We start from the raw sequence: 20,927 nt of genomic DNA, 5'->3' as shown, positions 1-20,927 counted from the left end.
AAGCTCCAGGCTGTCCCAGTGCCAGGACACTGTCATCCAGGGGCAAACGAATGCAGTACCCTAGGCAGGCTCCCAGAGCCCTGAATCTGGCTCTCTGGAAGCCTGTATGCCTCCTCTCAGTCTTTCAAAGTGGAAGGTGGTTAAAACCTCAGTTCTGTTCTTCCTTTTTACTTTAGAGACAGAGTCTTGCTGTGTTGCCCAGGCTGGAGTGCAGTGGTACAATTACAGCGGATTGCAACTTCGACCTCCTGAGCTGAGGATCAAGTGATTCTCCCACCTCAGCCTCCTGAGTAACTAGGATTACAGGTGTGTACCACCACACCTGGCTGATTTTTTATTTCTGTGCAGAGACAGGGTCTTGTTATATTGTCTGGGCTAGTCTTGAAATCCTGGCCTTAAGCGATCCTCCCACCTCAGCCTCCTAAAGTGTTGGGATTACAGGCATGAGCCACTGTGCACAGGTGGCTATTTTTCATACAAGAAAGCCAAAGCTCAGAGAAGGGAAATGTCCTGCTCAGGGTCATAGGGCAGAACTGTGTCCTGGGAATGGACCTCTGATCCCTGGCCCGGTGCCCATCCAATTGAGTCAGCCAGAAACAGCATTCAGAATTCTTCCTGGTGCCAGCTTCTTACTGAGTCTCAGCTTCCCAGTCTCTAAAATGGGTACATCAGCAGAGGTCCTAAACAAGCCTAGGTTTGAGTTTTCTGAGGGAAAGAAATTGGGTGATGCTTCCACTGGGAGGAGCCCCATAGAGTGACCAAAGGGCCTGGCTTTCTGGACAACCAACTTCACTTTATCCAGGGGGAACCTGAAGCCAAGGAGGGAGCCAAATGGCCTTGGAGATCCAGTGATTTCAGGACGGTGAGATAAGGAGGGCCAGGCTTCAACATCCAGGAGAGAATCCTGCCGGTTGAGGCCTGGGGCCCACCCTGCTTCCAAACACTTCACAGAGAAAACGTTTCTTACAAAGACATTTATTTTCCCCAAAACATACCTCCAGTTTACAAAATCCCTCCGAGTTCCACATTTAAATTAGAAGTCCTCACATCTTCCATTCCTGGGGCAGGCAGAGATGACATCCAGAAGGCATCAGAACATCTGAAGTCTCACTCTACCGGAGGCTGGGAGTTGGCCAGAGGCAAGCCAGGAAAAGACTGCCCCAGCCCCAGAATAGCACCATGGTGGGGGCGGTGGGCAGTCCCCTCTATGTCCCCAAAGCACTCCTGGCCCTGCCCTGCCCCGGGCTTTGCCTCTTCTGCTGCTATGAAAGGTCCAGAGGGCCTTGGTGCCTGCCCACCTGCCCACACCTGCACAGACACTTTGGATACCACCAGATTCTCTAGCTGTGGTGAGGGGCTATGTCCCTCTCTCCAGATTTCTGCCCCAACCCCATGCTCTGGGTAAGAATTAGGGGTGGGGTCGGGGGTGAGGTATCCAGGAAGCCTTGAGCACAGAGGAGGTGTGGAGCAGGGAGCGAGGCAGGAGCCCCCTGCAAACCGCAGCGTGCAGTGTAGTTAGTTGTCTGTCTCCCAGCTGGATGGGGAGTCCTTGAGGGAGGAACTTGATCTTCCCAAGCAGGGCCCCCAGCACCTATCGCAGTGCTGACATCTGTAGTTGCTCAATAAACATTAACTGAATGGATACATGAAAGGAAAGGAACAAAGAGAAGGCAGAGGGACAGAAGCTGACCCCCAGGGGCCCCATCACAGACCCCCGGAGAACCAGTGTGACCAGCACATGCTTCCGTGGGGAGGATGGGCAGGGGAGGGGGCACTGCAGAGGAGGCTGGGCCGGGGGGAACCACACGTGTTCCAGCACGTGCATCTGCAGGTCTCTCTGCACAGCTGTGCAAGTGGTGGGCGCAGAGTGCCCTGTCTTCACTTGGGGCAGGGAGGGAAAAGGCCAGTATTGGAGGAAGGAGGGGAGAGGAAACAGCTTCTAGACTCCAGGAGATGCTGAGGCCGCATTGTCCCTGTCTGAGAAGACAAGATTCTATGCAGGTGGAAGCCGGGCTGAACATGATCACTAGTGTATCAGGGCCATTGGCCATTGGAGAAACAAGGCCGGGGTGACTATGCATCGTGTCTTTGGTGAAACAAGGCAGGGGGTCAGTCAGTCTGAATATTGCATCTTTTGGAGAAAAAAGGCAGCCAGATGGTCCACGCAGCACTGGAAGAAGAGGGTGGTGATGTGGTCAGTGTGCCGTGTCCCTAAGAAATGTATGTACAGTGAAACAAGGCAGCAGGCAGAATGACTTAGAGAAATAAGGCTGTGGGTGGTCTGTGTACTGTGTCTGTAAGAAATAAGGCAGCAGGATGACTTGGGAATCATGTCCATTGGAGAAATAAGGCTGCACAGTGGTCTGTGTACAGCATCCTTTGCAGAAGGAGCCCACCTGTCAGAGCAGGATGCATCTGTTGGGGGCAGGGCTCACAGTGCAGCTCCATTGCAGCCAGAGGGTAGGAGCTGTAGGGAAGGGCAGCAGCTCCCTGGTCCTCATGGTCAGGCTAATTCTTGTCCATCATCTTCATTTCATGATGGGAAGAAAAGAAAAGGGATGGGAAAAGCATTAGATGCCAGAAGTTCTATTTTGGGGATTATGCCAGAAGCCCAGGCACCTGGTCACACTTCAAGTGTGGAGTGTGTGTGAGACAGCAGCCCAACGGACAGCCCCCATGCTGACCACTGCCCTGGAGGCCCAGACACAGATGCAGGTGCCAGGCATGCCGGGGCACCTGAGGGGGACCACCTCACGCAGCCCCCTCTCAGTCCCCACAGGTCCACAGCCCTACACGCTTCCCTCCACTCCCCTCTAAGTGCAACACTTTTCCCTTCTCATCTCCAGATCCCATTCACCCTACAAGGCCAGGCCCAATTCCCTCGTCCAGCAGGCAGCCTTCCCAGTGTCCCCTCCACACTGATTTCCCTTCCCCCGAGCTTCCTGTCTCCATGTGGAGGGCCATCCCAAAGACTCATATTTCAGACCCCACTCTGCATCTGGAGCTGAATGGAGACTTGGGAAGAAGGGCTTGGGCCCTGCCCCTGCCCTCGCCTTCACCCATTCTTGCGGCTCTGTGTGTCCCTGGGAAGAAGAGCTCCCCCATCTGGGCACTGCCTCTGTGGTTGTCCAGCATGGCCAGAGACTGAAGGGGCAGGCTGCCTCACCAAGGAGCAGGATTAGGAAGCAAACTGGTTTGTCCAACTAGGCCACATTCTCCAGAAACTCTTCAAAACCAAGCTGACTTTTTTTTTTTTTTGAGATGGAATCTCACTCTGTCACCCAGGCTGGAGTGCACAGGTGTGATCTCGGCTCAATGCAACCTCTGCCTCCTGGGTTCAAGTGATTCTCCCGCCTCAGCCTCCCAACTAGCTGGGATTACAGGCATGCACCACCACACCCGGCTAATTTTTGTATTTTTAGTAGAGACAGGGTTTCACCATGTTTGCCAGGCTGGTCTTGAACTCCTGACCTCAAATGATCCACCCACCTCAGCCTCCCAAAGTGCTGAGATTACTGGCGTGATGCACCGCATCTGGCCTAAGCTGACACTTTTTATCTCCATCTGCCCAAATCTTCTATGGTTATTTGATTCTGAACAACAGGAAGGAAATGACTTATCTCCTACATTTCCAAATGTCATCACTGACATTATAACAATAGGCCTAATAATGACTATGGACATTTACTAACCACCTACTGTGTACTGGGGACATGGCTATCCAGCTGAACATTTCTCTAGCCTCCCCTGAGGTAGGGCTCATATGCTTGGGTTCTGACCAATGGGATGTGAGCGGAAGTGACGCAGGCTACTTCCAGTCAAGTTCTAGAAGGAAACAAATCCTTCCTTTTTCTCCCTCTTGGCTCTGGAGGGGGTGTGGGAGCTCGAACAGCTTCTTAGACCTAGGAATGAAAGCTTGAAGTTGAAGAGGGCAGAATCCAGGTAAGCGGAACCTGGCTTCAGGTCATCAGTGGTTTTATGATTACCTATGCTCACACTATCACAGGAAGGAGGAATAAACTGTCCTGGTTAAGCCTCTGTCATATTTGGGTCCCATTAGAGCAGATGGGACCTTGGTTACTCAGCCCTCTGCCATCTCACCACGGGGAAGTTGAGGCTGCTCTTCTGCAGAGGGGGCCTCAGGTCACCAGTGAAAGGATGATGCCTACCCACCCTCTCAGTCTCTCACACATAGATGTGTGCATACACAGACACAATCTCAAGCCCAGGTGTCTTTACCTTCTTTGCTGTCAGAGTGTTTCAGAGGCTGCAGGGCTGTAAAAAAAAGGAAGGTGTACATGGTGAGGAACTGTGGGAGGTGGTGGGGTAGGGAGTCAGGCAGAGGAAGGAGTGAGGGCTGGAAAGGGCGGGAGAAGTTAGCAGAGTGGGACCACTTCACAGCACAGGGGAAGGGGCCCTAGGCTGCTGCCCGAAGCCCCAGCCCCAGGTCCCAGTTCCACTCTGTGGCTTGTCATTCTCTCTGGGCCTTAGTTTTCTGCATCTATAGAATGGGACAACCCTTGAGCCCTCCACCTCCAGCTGGAGTTGCGGAACTGCCCTGAGCCCACTCTACACACAGGGTGATGTGAGAAGCTAAAGGAGGCTGGCAGATTTGCAGGTGGGCCTGGGACCATGTGGAATGAGACTAACCAACTCCCTCACCCACACTCTTCTCCCCACTCCCTCCCTTTTGCCAACTACATCTGCCTCTGAGCATGAAAAATGAGGTCTGATCCCAGAGCTGTCTCTATGCCTGCCACACTGGGCACCAACAGGCAAAGAATTAATTGGCATAATTTATAGCAGTCCCCAAGTGTCAATCTCCTGCCCTTCCTTCTGCGGGGGTGGGGAGGAAACCGGCATTAACTGGAACCATCCCAAATGGCTCAGCGGAAACCTGCCTCTCCCAGTCCAGGATCCCCTGAAGTCGGCCTCCAGCAGCCATGGGCACCAGTGCCTGGGCACCACCCAAGCTGGGCCCCCAGCTTACTGTGCCACGCTCCTATGTCCTTTGCAAGTACCTCCCTCTCCAGTCACCTGAGAGAGCTTCGAAACAGCCAGGGCAGGGTCAGGATGACATTTTACAGATGGGAAACCGACACCCAGAGGAGCAAGGCACCTTGCCCAAAGCTACAGAGCCTGTAACTAGAACAGGATTGTCTTAAGCTGTTTGCCTAATAGTAATAGGACTCCAGCGTATTAAGCACTTGGCACTAGGTACTAGGTCCTTTATATATGCTATCTCAATTAATTAAACTAATAATTCAAACAACCTGTGAATCTGTGATTATCCCCATTTTACGTAAGAAGAAACTGAAGTCAGAGAGGCAAACCATCTTGCTCCAGGCCACTCTGTTTACCTGAGATGGAGCTGGAACTTAAACCTAGACTGCCCTGTCTCTGGAGTCCCTGCTCCCACCCCTAGGAAGCTACCAGACTCCACACTGTGGGGCCAATCAGGTGGAATCAGCCCTGGCAGATGGGTAAAGGTTGGCAGGAGAAATGAAGACACACCTGGGAGGGAACCGGGTGATCCACCTCCTGCCTAACTCTGGGCAAAGAGCAGACTCACCGGGGTGGCAAGGCCTCAGTCCAGAGAACACATTTCATTCAAACCTTACAGCAAATCTGTCCCCTCCAGATCCGAGAGTCCTCTCTCCTTTCCCATATGTCCCTCTCCCAGCCAAGAGTGCCAGCTCCAAGTTCAGACTCACCTGTCTTGGATCCTTCTCCCTCCCCATCCTGGTCCTCAGCTCCTGCAAACGCAAGAACTCAGAATAAACAAAACTCTTTCACTAGCCCATTTTCATGCCAGCACTTTCCCACCCAAGAGTGCAGGAAGCTAGTGAACAGGGCCTGAGTGGGCCTGACCTGTGGTCCGAATGCTAGACACGGGTTGGAGCCCGAGAGCAGAGCACAGCAGAGCCCAGCCTGTGACAACATGAAGGGGCTCCCAGCCTGGAGCCCACCACTCACCCAGCCAAAGACCACCCACCCAGCCTGGAGTCCACCACTCACCCAGCCAAAGACCATCCACCCAGCCTGGAGCCCACCACTCACCCAGCCAAAGACCACCCACCCAGCCTGGAGCCCACCACTCACCCAGTCAAGGACCATCCACCCAGCCTGGAGCCCACCACTCACCCAGCCAAAGACCACCTACCCAGCCTGGAGCCCACCACTCACCCAGTCAAGGACCATCCACCCAGACTACAGCCCACCACTCACCCAGCCAAAGACCATCCACTCAGCCTAGAGCCCTTACCACATACCCAGTCAAAGACCACCCACCTACCCTCCACCAGCCCACCCACCCATCACCTCACCCATCGCTCGCTCAGTAGCCCTGCCAACCATCAACCTCCAACAGATGCAACCAACCAGCTCTACCTGCTCATCCTTCCACCTGTCCACCTCACAAGTACTCACCTATCTGCCACCTGACCACTCTCTTCTTCCCTCTCCTTCCTGACCTCCAGCCATCCCCAGCCTCTGACTACCCATCTACTCTCATGCATCTGTTTACCCACCAGGGTCAACTCACCACCCACTAATGTCCTCTCACCCACTTACCAGTCACCAATGCCAGCTCAGGCTGACCCTCAGGCCCACAAATGGCAGCTGCTTCAGACCCTCTCACTCTGAGGCAGGCATGTTCCTCCCCAGTGCCATGCCTGCCCCTGGCGTGCCCTACATTTGTGCCGCACAGCTTCCATGCTCTGACCTGCTCTCTCACGCACGCATGTGACCTACACTTTCACAGGCACACTTGTTTGCACAGACACACTCATCCCCTTGTAGCACTTGGCCTTACACTCCCACCACCTTCCAGTCACACTCATCCACACTCATCCTGTGGTATCTACAAATGGACACACAGGCTCATGCTTGTTCACACACACAAGACACAGACTCAAGGTCACACACAGACAAATCCAGCCCCCTTTGCACACTCACATTCATTCTGTCTCTAGAAGGTGACACTCTATTGACACCAAAGACACAGCAACATACCCCAAGACACATAAGTGCACACACACACACCCTCACCTGCATTCTCCTCCTCACAGCTCTGTTTGATCTTCCTCCAGCACACAAAAGCCAGGGCCACCAGCAGTGCAACGAGACAGACAGAGAGCCCCACGGTCACCCACAGGGCCTCCGGGGGAAATGTCATGGGCTGCCCTGAGAGAAAAAGCAGGAACGGTGAGACCGTCAAGCTTGGCCCCATGTCCCGGAGGACAGCACCACTGGCTCCAAGTGTGAACAGGGGCTCCCACCCTCACTGGGCCCTAACACTATGAATAAAGCTCACTGAAGTTCCCATAGTCCCTTCGCCATACACTCCCCAAACCCTGATACAACCCTGGCTGATGTGGACACGCCTCAACCAGGAAGGATTGAAAAGTCTGTGGTTGAATGATGCTCAAGAACCTTCTATGGCTCCCTAGTGACTTTAGAATAATGCTTCAAGCTTCAAGGGTGATTCAAGGACCTCTATAAGCTGGCTGCTGCTTACCCTTCCCTAACCTTTCTTTCTAATTCTACTGTAGGAGCCTCAGCTCCAGCCAAACTGGTGTCCTAACCATTCTCCTCAGAAGCAACTGGCTCCTTCCAACCTCTGCACTATTGCTATCAGTTTCCCAGACTCTCTACCTAGCTCACTATTCACCTCCTCCAGAGGCCCTCTTTTGACTGCTCCAGTCCCACCTGGTGATGTTTTCCATTCTATGGATCAGGAGGCAGCAAACGACAGCCCATGGGCCAAAGCTGGCTTGTGGCCTGTTTTTGTACAGTCCACAAACTAGTGATGGTTTTTACATTTGTAAAGGAATACCAAAAAAAGATGGGGGAAGGCGGAGGAGGAACAGAAGGAGAAGCAGCAGCAACAGAGATGGTGTGTGGCCCACGATGCCTAAAAACATTTACTCCCTGGCCATTTACAGAAAGCGTGTGCTGAGCCCTACATACAGATGAGGTCACTGAGGGGGCTGGAGCGAGGGCTGGGAGTTTCCCCAAGGAGTCAGCTAGGTAGGTCTGCAGGGGTCTTGCCAGGGGGATATTTACATGAAACACTGAGGCCCCTCCTCTTAGAGCTCACATCAAGAGGGATGAAGTTGAGAACCCAAAGCTGGGCAGGGCCAGGAGCTGTTCTGAGCACAGCCTGTGTGGCTCCATCTTACACACCATCCTCCAGGCCGGCCCCTGCACCCAGCTGGGTCCTGGGCAGAGGTCTTGAGAGGAAAAGTCTGACAAAAGACAGTGCTGCTTTCCTTTGCTCTCTGGAGATGATGCATGCCCAGGGCCTCAGCAGCTTCTGCAGGAGGCCCTGTCAGTGCAGTGTGCAGTGCCATGGACCCTTTGGCAGCAGAGACCCCAGCACAGACGCACCTCATGCAGGGATCTGTAGATGTCACCTTCAATAGGCACCGCTGGTAAAACTGCTGCGCTGGCCATTGGAAGCAGAGGGATCCATCGCCCCAGTGATGAAGAGAGGTATGCAGAAAAGGAGGGCAGCAGCTGATGTGGTGGCCAAGAGGGCCCGTCCACAGAGCACACAGTAAAAAAAACCACCACGGCCACCCTGGAAATCCCATCATGGGGCTCTGACGGCAGAGGAGGGGGCAGAGCCACAGAAATGCTCAAGCAGAGGGTCTCTTTCCATGTTCCCCCTTAGCTGGTGTTGTCCCTGGAACACAAATTAGATTTGCCCTGTTCACCCAAGAAAGGACAGAGCTAGGGTCCAGGCCACATCTCCAGGGCTTGCTCCATAAATCCCCCTCTGAGAGGCCCTGCACAGCACACTCAACTTCACTAACTTCATCAGGTATGGGACAGACCAGCTGGAGGACTGAAAGCCTGAATCCCAGAATGTTTTACATGACACAAAGCGGCCTGAAGCAAAATACAGGCCAAGGGCTCCAAAGTAGGCCAGAACTACTCTAAGAAAAACAGGAGGCTGGCTGGTAGGGAGGAGAGGAAATTAGGCTGAGAGGCCAAAGTTGGATTCTGATCGTGGCTCATCTCCTCACTGCAGGGCGCTGGAGCCTAGGCCTACGGATCCACGGAGGAGTTTAGAGAGGCAGCGAACCCTCCAGAGTTACATGCAAACTGCCGCATTGATCATTTATCCAATTTTCAAAGAGGGGTCTGATCCCAAAGACTCAGAACCACTGTGCCAGTCTGTGACCTTGGGAAAGCTCCCCCTTCTCTGTGGACCTCAGTTTCTTTATCTGTGAAATGTGCTTGGCAACAATGGTCTCAATGAAATCACTCTTTTATTTTTATTTATTTTTTAAGACAGTGTCTTGCTCTGTCACCCAGGTTGGAGTGCAGTGACACTATCTCAGCTCACTGCAACCTCCGCCTCCCAGGTTTAAGCAATTCTCTTGCTCCAGCCTCCCAAATAGCTGGGACTACAGGTGCGTGCCACCACACCCAGCTAATTTTTGTGTTTTTAGTAGAAACGGGGTTTTACCATGCTGACCAGGCTGGTCTCAAACTCCTGACCTCAAGTGATCCACCTGCCTTGGCCTCCGAAAGTGCTGGGATTACAGGTGTGAGCCACCACACCTGGCCCTAAATTCTTTTGAAATCACTTTAAATGTTAGCTACTCAAGTTTAAAATAGAGAATTTTCTCTTAGGTGAGATAAACATTCTCTTTGCAATCACATTTATACTCATAAGTCCTTTCTGCACAGCATTGCAAATATCCAGCTCAGCCCAGGGTGCAAATGACCACAAAGACCCTTTATCCTTCAAGGCCTTCTCAGCTCCCACTTGCCCCTGGAGGTGTCCTCACTACCACCCTCCCTCCTCTGAAAGCTTCATATCCTCTGCCAAGATCACTCTATCTTCTATTTCTTCTTTTCTCCTGTGAACAGCATTTTCACCACTAGACCATATGCTATTCTCTAAAAGGTCAAGGACATGTCTCAGAACATTCGAGAGCTCAGGGCAGCTACTCTCTCCTGGATAGCACAGGCCCATGGGGTCTCCAGGAAGGGAGTGGTTTCCATCTTGGGGAAGGGGTGGGCAGAGGGAGCACATCCTTGCTGGAAGGAAACACCTAAGAGAGAAGGAGGAGTGAGCCTGAACTCCAAGCAGATGATGTGATGGGCCATGGCTCCGAGCTTGTCAGAAGTGGGGACCACATAGGGCTCAAGGGGAAAAGGACAGGAATAAGTCAGTGAGTCCTGAGGTACGTGCAGACCTGGAAACTGGGGGCGAGATCAGAACTTGGATGGGCTGGGGGTCAGGTGGAAGTCGTCAGAAGAAAAGAGGAGAACCAGACAGACAAAACCTGCTGTCCTGACCTCACTGTGTACCAGGAGGAGGTCCCTAGGAAAGCTCAGTTGGCCCAGAGATAGATACTGAAGAGCCAGACTGAGCACATCGGCCCAGGAAGTGACTAACTAGAGGCCTCTCAGGGCCAAACACAGATGGAGACTGCGGCTCTTGACCTCAACACTCCACACCCTCAGGCACAAGAGGTGCCCACCAGGCTAGGACCTGGAAACCAGAGACTAAGAATCACTAAAGGGGCAGCCTCTATCTGGTGTTTGACCACATGGGGGCAGCAGAGACAGCCCCTGCCCATCCAACTGCTGCCTGGGTGGAGCTCAAGTCTGCAGGAAGAGGAGCTGAGGTTGACTCAGGTGTTGAGGACTAACTGGGGAGGTCCAGCTGTCACTCAGGGCTTCAGAATCAGATAGCATCCACTGACCCAGAATACCTTCCTACCACTCAGAGGAGTTGCTGTTGGAAAGCACACCCACACAAGTCCCCTGGGCCACGCCTTGTGGCTGCCCCAGCATTCCTGCCCATGCCTCCAAATTCCGGGCAGATACTTTGTCCTCTGCATAAGAAGCATAAGTGCCACGAAAAGCACTCTTAGGAAGGCAAACATTATAAATGGTTCTTATCAGCTCGAGTCTCTTAAGGACTTGTGGGGAAGAGTGTGAGCACCTGACATCTATGAAAGGGATTTCGAAAAAGTCTTCTGGCCACCCAAACCTACGGAAATTCCACCTTAGGGTCCAGTAAAGAGGCAGTTACTCGCGCTGTCCTTCCCCAGCTGTTCATGTGCCCCTACCTGTGATGGTGACAGAACCATGCGCGTCCTGCTGCAACACAGGGTTGCGCACCAGGCAGCTGTAGGTGCCGTTCGCACCCAGCACCACCCGCAGGACGCTGTGCACATCGAACAAGCCCTGCTCATTGGCCATCTGCGACGTGGTCACGTTGCCAGTCAGGGGCGCACCCTGCCCATCCTGCCAGAACACCTCAGCCTCAGGGTAGCCCCGGTAGCTGGAGCACGTGATGGTCACCGTGTCCCCGGGCCGCAGGTCCTTGTTGGGCTCCAGGGTCATGCTGGGCTTCGAGTAGGGAGCTGGAGGTGGCAGAGGACAGGGGTCAAGGGCAGGGCAATGGCAGACGACGAAAAGGATGCATGGGGCTGAGTACAGGAATCAGCACTGGGTTCTGGGAGCAGTGGTGCAGCAGGGGGTGAGCTGCAGGGGGAATGGAGGATGAACCAACAGGAAGGCGTCCCCCTCCCGGTGCTCACCGGCCACCTGCAGGCTGACTGCAGCGCTGCCAAAATCCCGGATGCTCACGAAGCAGGTGAAGCTGCCCTCATCCGCCACACGCACGCGCTGCAGCCTCAGGGATGCGTTGCCCTGTGCCAGCAGGTCCAGGAAGAGCGCTGTGCGGTTGGCATAGGCGCTGCCCTGGTCCCGGCCCTCGGTGAAACTGTGCACCAGCTGTTTGGTGTCTGTCAGCTGCCAGATGAGGTTGAGCTGTGCCAGGCTAAAGCCAGGCTCGGGGGAGAAGGAGCAGCGCAGGGTGGCATCGGTGCCCACTAGGGCTACCACCGGGTCCTCAGGGACCTGGACCTCCACGGCTCCTGGGGGCGGGGCCAGAGGGGCAGGGTGGTGAGGAGAAGCAGGACTCTCCAGGCTACCATCCAAGTCTCCCAACCTCTTCCCCCATCAACTCCCAGACTCTGTTCCGTCTTCCTATTTTCTTCTTAGATGCAAAAGTAAATTAAGCCTGAGGACTCTCAGATATGGAGTCTTCTCAGTCCTCTGAGAACAATCACAGCAGGTGGGTCCTGGCCTGACCAGATCAATCCCAGGGCCAGGCCTGGGGTAGGTGATCCTCACCGACTCCAGCCCTGGTGAATCCTGCCATCAAGACTCCTTTCTTTCTCCCACCCATCTGCTAACCCAGATGTGGCTCCAGTCTTCCCAGAGGCTTCCAGAGCCTTGAAGTCAGGAAAGCCAAGAAGGCCTGTGATTGCTCTGCCCCCAACCCCATCCAATGAACACCCCCACCTCCCCGTTATCTTTCTCCCTATCATTAGGAGGCAACTCGCTGTTCCGGGAGACTGAAGGTGGGGCCAGATTCGGAGCTCCCAACCCCTGCTGATAGAAGCAGAACCCCCCTCCCCCAGGGGGACATTGAAGCAAAGAAACCTGTGGGGCTTCTCTGGGGTGTGATGGTGATGGAGCCGTGTGCATCCTGCTGCAGCACGGGGTTGCGCACCAGGCAGCTGTAGGTGCCGTTTGCACCCAGCACCACCCGCAGGACGCTGTGCACATCGAACAAGCCCTGCTCATTGGCCATCTGCGACGTGGTCACGTTGCCAGTCAGGGGCGCACCCTGCCCATCCTGCCAGAACACCTCAGCCTCAGGGTAGCCCCGGTAGCTGGAGCACGTGATGGTCACCGTGTCCCCGGGCCGCAGGTCCTTGTTAGGCTCCAGGGTCATGCTGGGCTTCGAGTAGGGAGCTGGAGGTGGCAGAGGACAGGGGTCAAGGGCAGGGCAATGGCAGACGACGAAAAGGATGCATGGGGCTGAGTACAGGAATCAGCACTGGGGCTGGGGTTCTGGGAGCAGTGGTGCAGCAGGGAGTGGGCTGCAGGGGGAATGGAGGATGAACCAAGGGGAAGGCGTCCCCCTCCCGGTGCTCACCGGCCACCTGCAGGCTGACTGCAGCGCTGCCAAAATCCCGGATGCTCACGAAGCAGGTGAAGCTGCCCTCATCCGCCACACGCACGCGCTGCAGCCTCAGGGATGCGTTGCCCTGTGCCAGCAGGTCCAGGAAGAGCGCTGTGCGGTTGGCATAAGCGCTGCCCTGGTCCCGGCCCTCGGTGAAACTGTGCACCAGCTGTTTGGTGTCTGTCAGCTGCCAGATGAGGTTGAGCTGTGCCAGGCTAAAGCCAGGCTCGGGGGAGAAGGAGCAGCGCAGGGTGGCATCGGTGCCCACCAGTGCCACCACTGGGTCCTCAGGGACCTGGACCTCCAGGGCTCCTGGGGGCAGGGGAAGTGGGGGACATAAAATGGGGACTGAGGATGGGTGGGAACTCTCTGGGCCTCCCTAGTCCCCCTCCCTGCCCCGCTAAACCCAGGCTCTATCCACCCCTCCTTTTAGGCCTGAGACCCAAAGTAATTTATTGTCTCAGGGCCTCATTCAGTTGAAAATATAGTGAGCACCTGCAGGTGTCGAGCATAAGAGTCAGAAATGCAACAGAGAGCAACACTAAGGTCACACACCCACAGAAGTTACATTTTAATGGGAGAGAGGGACAAACGGGCACACAGATTCTCATCAGCATGTGACTAAGATATGTGAAGAAAAGAAGCCAGCAGGTTAGCAAGTGAAGCAACAGCTTTTCAAAAATCTGGCAGGTACTTTACACCTGCCTGCACCGTGTGCATTTCCCCATGAGCGTAAGTAATTTTATAAACTGGGGAGTCCAAAACAGTATCCACCAAAAATGTCAATAGTGGTTTTCTCTGGAGGAGAGAGAATCACAAGTGCTTTTTTTTTTCCTTTTCCTAAAGAAACACGATTTGTTTGTATACAAGAGAGAACACCCGTACCTTTAAATATGGTGGTGAGGCACGTGATCTTTAAAGCCATTAAGCTGAAATGTACAAGGAATGAAAAAGAGCTGACATACAGAGAACCCCGTAGAGGAAACAGCAGGTGGAAGGCCCTGAGGCAAGACTGGCCTTGCTGTGTGAAAATATCAGGGAGTGTCCCGTGTGGCAGATGCATCTGATGGGAGGGCATGTCTCACCCAGACCAAAGATGACTTGGAGAAACCAGTGAGGAATCTAAGTTTTTCTATGAGTAATGGGAATCACTGGGGAGTATTTTAATCATGCATAATGTGAGTAGCAATGCTTAAAGCTCACTCTAGCTCCTCTGTGGAGACTGGACTGTGGCAGGGCAAGGGGGAGGCCAGTTAGGGGCTATTTCAGCCATCCCTGTAAGAGGTGAGGGTGGTGTGGCTTCAAAGGGTGGCAGTAGAGAGGAAGGGAGGGGGGCAGATTCCAAGTTAATTTAGGAGGGAGAATCAACAGGACTTGCTGACGAGTTAGAAGGGGAAAAGGCCTGGCGCGGGAGGCCGAGACAGGTGGATCACCTGAGGTCAGGAGTTCGAGACCAGCCTGGCAGATATGGTGAAACCCCGTCTCTACTAAAAAATACAAAAAATTAGCCAAGTGTGGCAGTGCGCACCTGTAATCCCAGCTACTCGGGAGGCTGAGGCAGAATTGCTTGAACCTGGGAGGTGGAGGTTGCAGTGAGCTGAGATCACGCCACTATGGCACTCCATCCTCCACAACAGAGCAAGACCCCATCTCAAAATAAATAAATAAATAAATAAATAAATAAATAAATAAATAAATGGAAGGAGGAGGGGGAGGAAGAAGGAGAGGAAGAGGGGGAAGACGGGGAGGATGGGGAGGAGGAGGAAAGCTGGAACAGGCATCCCAGCTGTCCAGAGTCAACTCCACTCCCAGAGACAGGGCCAGGTCATGTCCAGAGCCAGAGCCTCCAGCAAAAAGCCCCAGGGCAGGGTCCCTGATCCCATCCCTGCCCTCTAACCTGTGGAGTTACCCTGCAGCCTCCCCACCCAGTCACCTCTGTCTTCATACTAGCTCTTCTTCTAGAGCCCTGGATAGTTAGGCAGGGGTCCTGATAGCCTTTCTTTTGGGGAAGCGAGCCCCCCACCCTGGCACTACCATTCTTGGGTAATGGTTAGATTGTGTGCTTCGAGCACTAGCAAAACAGGCACACTCAAAATGTGTGAAGATCAGCCTTGAAACAACGCCAACTGAATACAGCACTCGTTAAAGGTTTCCTGCATTTAGAAAAAGAACATTGACTTTATGGTTATTATTTTTATTGTGGATCATACTCAGTATCATCATCTTCGCAGTACCTAGAGATCTCTAAAGTTTTTTTTTTTTTTTTGAGACAGAGTCTCGCTCTGTTGCCCAGGCTGGAGTGCAGTGGCGCCATCTCGGCTCACTGCAAGCTCTGCCTCCCGGGTTCACGCCATTCTCCTGCCTCAGCCTCCTGAGTAGCTGGGACTACAGGCACCCGCCACCGCGCCAGGGGTTTCACCGTGGTCTCGAGCTCCTGACCTCGTGATCCGCCCGCCTCCGCCTCCCAAAGTGCTGGGATTACAGGCGTGAGCCACCGCGCCCGGCTGAGATCTCTAAAGTTCTTAAGCTAGCCTTGGATCTCTTGCTGAAACCCCTGGTGCCCCAGGCCAGTTCTCATGCCCTGTCAGTCGGACCAGAGTGTCCCTTGGAGGGGGCATTTGGGGGAATGAAACCTGGTAAGTCACCCAGACAAAACCCTTTCTTGCTCTAGAGAAATCAGAGCAGCCATGGGTAGAGACAGGCACCACTTCTTTACGGCCACAAGATGGCGCCAGACACTCAGCTTCGTCTTCCCCACAGAGGAAGCTGTCTCAGAGCAGAGATGCTGATGAGAATTTGAAATGCGGTGAGGATATTATTAAAATAGCTATTATTATTGAGTGCACTGTGTGGGGACAGTCACATCGTTTATTCCACACAGTTATTGGGCACCTACTATGCAGCAGCCGCCCTGGCCCTGGGATGGACCCTGCTCTTTGAACAGGGAGGAAGCAAGAAAATGCCAGGTGGGGGCAAATCTAGGCAGAATAATGCAGGGAGGCCAGGGATAGGGAGGGAGGAGCGGCAGTGTGCTATTTTATACAAGGGAGCCAGGAGAGCCTTGAGAGGAGGTGAGACTGAGCAAAGACCTCAACAAAATATGGGATCTAGTCATGCAGACATTTAGGGGCAGAAAGTTCCAGGCAGAGGAAAAAGCGAGTGGAAAGGTCCTGGGAGGCGGCACACACAGTGTATTCAAGAAACAACACGATCACATTTAGCACTCATGTTCCCATTTTACAGACAAGGAAATGGAGGCTAAGAACAGTAAAGTGAGTTGCCTACTGGATCCCACAGGTGGAAGTAAGGTATGGCCCTGCTAGCCAGAGCTGGCTTGGCAGGATCCCTGACAGGCGTGGGCACCCCCTCCCCAACTGCCACAATCACTGTCCCTCCCCTCCAGTCCCCATGCTGCTACCCTCACCTGTGAGGCAGAACCACAGTGCTCCCAGGGCTGCACCCACGTGCACACCCATGCCAGGGCTGCCCCGCCGATGCAGCATCTTGCTGTGAGGCAGCTGACAGCTGGGCTCCCCGTGGTGGAAGGCTGCCCCTGCCTGGGAGGAAGAGGATGCAAGGCCTTTGTCTCCAAAGGTTCTCCCCAGACCGTCTCTCGCCTCATCTCTCCTGGACCAGAGTGGGGAAGGCTGCAACTGCCCACTGGGAGGTCTTCGTTCCCATACCCCACAGGGCCCCCTGCTGAGATGCTTGGCAGGGAGTCCCTGGGGAGGCCTGACAGGGAAGATGGGGCAGGGGGCAGCTGCGATCCACCCTTTCAGCTAAGATGTATCCAAATATAAGGAAGAGGAGGCAAGGCAGCAGGTGAAGGCAAGGTTGGCTTGCTCTGGGGCTAGGATGTGTGCAGATTAAGAAGGCAAGGTTGGCTTGCTCTGGGGCTAGGATGTGTGCAGATTAATTTGGCAGTAGCTGGTATAGGGCAGAGCAGGAGCTCCTGTCGGGGCCAGACTTAGAGATGGGCTGACAGGTGGGAACTGTATCCTAAAGGCAGCTGGGAGCCACTGAAGCTTCCTGAATAAGGGAAATACATGGTCAGAGCTGAGCTTCATGAAAATTAATCCGATAGCACCTCCACCCCCATCTGATGGGAGGGTGTGTTTCAGCCAGATCATGCAGGGCTTTGAGAGACTAGTGAGGAATTTAGTTTTTTCTATGAGTAATGGGAATCACTGGGGAGCGTTTTAATCACACATAATCTAGGCAACAATGCTTAAAACTCACTCTAGCTCCTGGGCACAGACTGGATTGTATCAGGGCAAGGGAGAGGCCAGCTAAGAGGCTCTTTCAGGCTGAGTGTGTTGGCTTATGCCTGTAATCTCAGCACTTTGGGAGGCTGAGGCAGGCGGATCACTTGAAGTCAGGAGTTTGTGACCAGTCTGAACAACATGGTGAAACCCCATCTCTACTAAAAATACAAATAATTAGCTGGGTATGGTGGTGGGCACCTGTAATCCCAGCTGCTTGGGAGGGTGAGGCAGGAGAATCGCTTGAACCCAGGAGGCAGAGGTTGCAGTGAGCCAAGATTGCGCCACTGCACTCCAGACTGGGTGACAGAGCGAGAGTCGATCTCAAAAAATAAAAATAAAAATAAAAAAAAAAGAGGCTATTATAGCCATTCCTGTAGGAAGGGATAGTGGTGGAATAAATGAGGGGGCAGACAAAAGAGAGAAAGCATGTCTGGGTAAAAGTGACAGCATTTGAGGACTTGGGTAGAGAGAAAGAGCAGTCAGGCTGGCTGTGGTTTCAAGTCTCAGTGACAGGGTGGAGCATTCACTGAGGCAGAGAAAATGGAAGGGTTCAGTACAGCTTGTGTGAAGTCAGCAGTATTTGCAAAGAAGCTTCTAGGACAGAGTTTTAGGAGGCGACTAGGTGTATGAGTGTGGGAATGCAGAGAGAACATTTGGTAGCTTAATATATCTGTATTGAGTGACCAAGACAGATCAGAAGTGGAAGAGGCAAGGACTGGGGATGACCCCAAGGCTGGAGTCAGGACTGAGTAAGAGGCAGGTCTGTGGCTGCAGGTCAGGCCTGAGCTGGGGATGGGAAGAGCGGACATCCCTAAGTCCAGCCCTGCTCCCAATCCCAGTCACCCTCCAGGCTGCACACACCTCTTCCCTGAGTCTGACAGCTGCTGCCTAAACATTCGCACCATGTCCTGATCAAGCCACATCTATGCCAACCAACATTGATCAACCAGAATAGAAATGATTTCACGTCCTCCTAACACCCTGGGAGATAGGCTGTACCACTTGGTCCTATTTTTGCAGGACTTTAAAAAATCAAAGCCCATGGCTGGGTGCGGTGGCTCACCCCTGTAATCCCAGCACTTTGGGAGGCTGAGGTGGGCGGATCATGAGGTCAGGAGTTTGAGACCAGCCTGACCAACACGGTGAAACCTCATGTCTACTAAAAATACAAAAATTAGCTGGGCGTGGTGGTGCAAGCCTGTAATCCCAGCTACTCAGGAGGCTGAGGCAGGAGAATTGCTTGAACCCAGGAGGCAGAGGCTGTACTGAGCGGAGATCGTGCCACTGCACTCCAGCCTGGGCAATAGAGCAACACTCCGTCTCAAAAAAAAAAAAAAAAAAAAATTAAAGCCCAGATAAGTGACTTTGTTAATGTCAAATAATTTGCCAGTCAGCACAGCTGAAAAGAGTCCAATTCTGCTACACCTTTCCACCCTTCTGCAGAGCAAACCTCATTAACAGCTGCTAGCCTCAATTCCATCCCAGGCGCCCAGCCTCAATCCTTCCAGTCCCAGCCAGGCACACCCGCCCCCCACCACCCTCCACTCCTACACACACACACCCCCAGCAGCTGGGCTGAGGGAGTCCCTCAGCCAAACCATGTGCATCCTGGCCAGCCCCCCTTCTCTCCCAGCTGTCTACAGTGGGGAAGCCCTGAGCAGCCACTTCCTTTCCAGACGCTTCCGGTCTCAAAGCCTTGCCGCCTGCTGAGTCAGCAGTCTTCCCGGGCTCCATTCATAAAGCACCTTTGGCAGGCACCACATCCTGCCTGCCCTACAAGGGCCACCCTGAGGCCCACAGGATGATCCAGCAGGCAGCTGCCTGCACAACCTGCCCACCCCCTGCAGGAAGCACTAGGGCTAAGGATGCACGGACGCCCAGATTCCACGTCTCCCTTCCTCTCTTTACCCCCAGACAGAACCAAGGCCTGTGGGTTCTTGCTGGGCCACCTCCCTCACTCTCCACACTGCTTCTCAAGCTTCCATCTCCCACCCTGACTGGCCCTGCTCACTGGCCCTGCTTGCTCCTCTCTTTCCCTGACAGCCCCATTCTCTAAGGTACCTTCTCTTAGGACCTAAGATAGGAATCTGCCCATGTCCCTCCCCTCTCAAGAACTTCCCATGGCTCCCCATTCACTATAGAAGTCAGACCCCATTCCTCTGCCTGGCACTCAAGACCCTTCATATAACTGTCTCCTTCATATATCAGGCTAATTCCTGCCACTCTGGGCAGGTGCAGGGAGCAGAAGGCACCTCCCCTGATCAGACCTACCCAGGTTCTCCCAGGGCCGAGCTGCCCTTCCCTCCAGAGGGAAGATGAGGAACTTCCAGGGCTGGGCCCGGGACTTGCTCCCTTTCATTCCTTTCCTAGACTCTGGATCCTGGAAACCTGCCCTGGAGAGAAGGAGTTTGACAGTCCAGAAGCAAAGAGACCAGAGGAGTCCACGGCACCTAGAGACCCCTACCCTGACAGCTGGGCCTGAAGGAGCTGAAGACAGGAGACAAAGACAGAGCTCAGAAAGGAAGTGCTCCTGGATAATGGGAGAGTGGCCTGGGAACACAGAGCTGGGCATCCTGGAACCCAGAGCCACGTGCAGCCACGCAGGCCTCATGCTGCCTGTGTACCCCACCCCCACAACAATGTTTTTCATAAAGGGGAATCTCATCCCCAGCCAGGACCTGCCCTGGAGTCAGCATGTGCCCCCCTTCCACATGAGTCACCCGCCAGCACCCACTCCTGCTCCTCCTCCTTCCTGCTCTATACCAAAACCACAGAGCACCTTGGGCTTTCACAGAGCGGCAGGAGTGAGCGCTCAGGCTGTCCTCAGCCTAAGGTACAGCAAGGGCATCCAACCCTGCAGAAGCAGGGCCATAGGGACGCTCCCAAGAGGTGACCCAAGATGTGCCCTCAGAAAGCTACAACAACAAATCCAGACTGCACCTGGGCTCGGGGCCAAAATGCCCTGGGCCTGGGGATGCCCAAGAGGGTCTCCTTGCCCCCACCATAATCACCCACATCACTCCACTTCCTCCTAACCCCCTACTTCCTCCCAGTCCCTGCAGGGGCTCCTTGGGCAACCCTTCCCACAAAGAGGACAAAAAGGGTCAGAGAGACACAGAGTTCTGAAAATGTCAGACAAGTCCCTGGATCCAGCTATGCCTGAAGCAAGCTGCAGACCTAGACTGCCCAGATATTTGAGCCTACCATTTTTTTCCTTAAACCAGTTTGAGCTAAGTTTCTATTGTCTGCAACTGAAGGAGTCCTTGAATCTACATGCATTCATATCTTTAGTAATTCATTTCTCTACTTACGGAGCTCCTGGTAGGGAAGTACTAGGGGCAGAGATGACTAAGCTATGCGTCTGTCCTCAAGGAGCAGATTCTAATAGGGAAGAGGGACACGTGGGTAGATCACTGCAGTTCGGTATAGTATACAATTTATGATATAGTCAGGGTGACTTGGAGGCACCTCAAAGGCATAACCCCAAAGGTGATCCCTGAAAAGTCATGAGCAGCTCCCCAGGTAGCCATGCTGGGAAAGGTAGCCCTTTCCTGAACTCCAGAGACCCATCCTCCTGACACTGCCTGTCTGCCTCTCAGCCAGATCTCCTTGGAATTCTAGAAAATGAGCCCAAAGTTTGGGGTTCTGGTCCCAGC

At 53.7% G+C, this 20,927-nt stretch overlaps 1 protein-coding gene across 3 annotated transcripts in view; it reads right to left on the bottom strand.

The window, feature by feature from the left end:
- Positions 1 to 959: 959 nt before the first annotated feature.
- Positions 960 to 20,927, bottom strand: part of CD276 (CD276 molecule) — a 30,505-nt gene continuing 10,537 nt past the window's right edge. For all 3 annotated transcript variants that reach the window (XM_073012298.1, XM_073012299.1, XM_073012300.1), the window contains exons 2-10: positions 16,431 to 16,563; positions 12,980 to 13,318; positions 12,481 to 12,795; positions 11,571 to 11,909; positions 11,097 to 11,393; positions 7,051 to 7,185; positions 5,715 to 5,756; positions 4,240 to 4,275; positions 960 to 2,526 (exon numbers count right to left, since the gene is read on the bottom strand). In XM_073012298.1, the coding sequence (XP_072868399.1) occupies positions 2,504 to 2,526; positions 4,240 to 4,275; positions 5,715 to 5,756; positions 7,051 to 7,185; positions 11,097 to 11,393; positions 11,571 to 11,909; positions 12,481 to 12,795; positions 12,980 to 13,318; positions 16,431 to 16,509 (1,605 nt within the window). In that variant the 5' untranslated portion in view covers positions 16,510 to 16,563 and the 3' untranslated portion in view covers positions 960 to 2,503. The remainder of the gene's footprint in view (positions 2,527 to 4,239; positions 4,276 to 5,714; positions 5,757 to 7,050; positions 7,186 to 11,096; positions 11,394 to 11,570; positions 11,910 to 12,480; positions 12,796 to 12,979; positions 13,319 to 16,430; positions 16,564 to 20,927) is intronic.

This window comes from Chlorocebus sabaeus, chromosome 26 (assembly GCF_047675955.1).
Source record: "Chlorocebus sabaeus isolate Y175 chromosome 26, mChlSab1.0.hap1, whole genome shotgun sequence".
Lineage (NCBI taxonomy): Eukaryota > Metazoa > Chordata > Mammalia > Primates > Cercopithecidae > Chlorocebus > Chlorocebus sabaeus.
The sequence above is the reverse complement of the archived record's forward strand: the minus strand, read 5'-3'. Positions and strand labels throughout refer to the sequence as shown.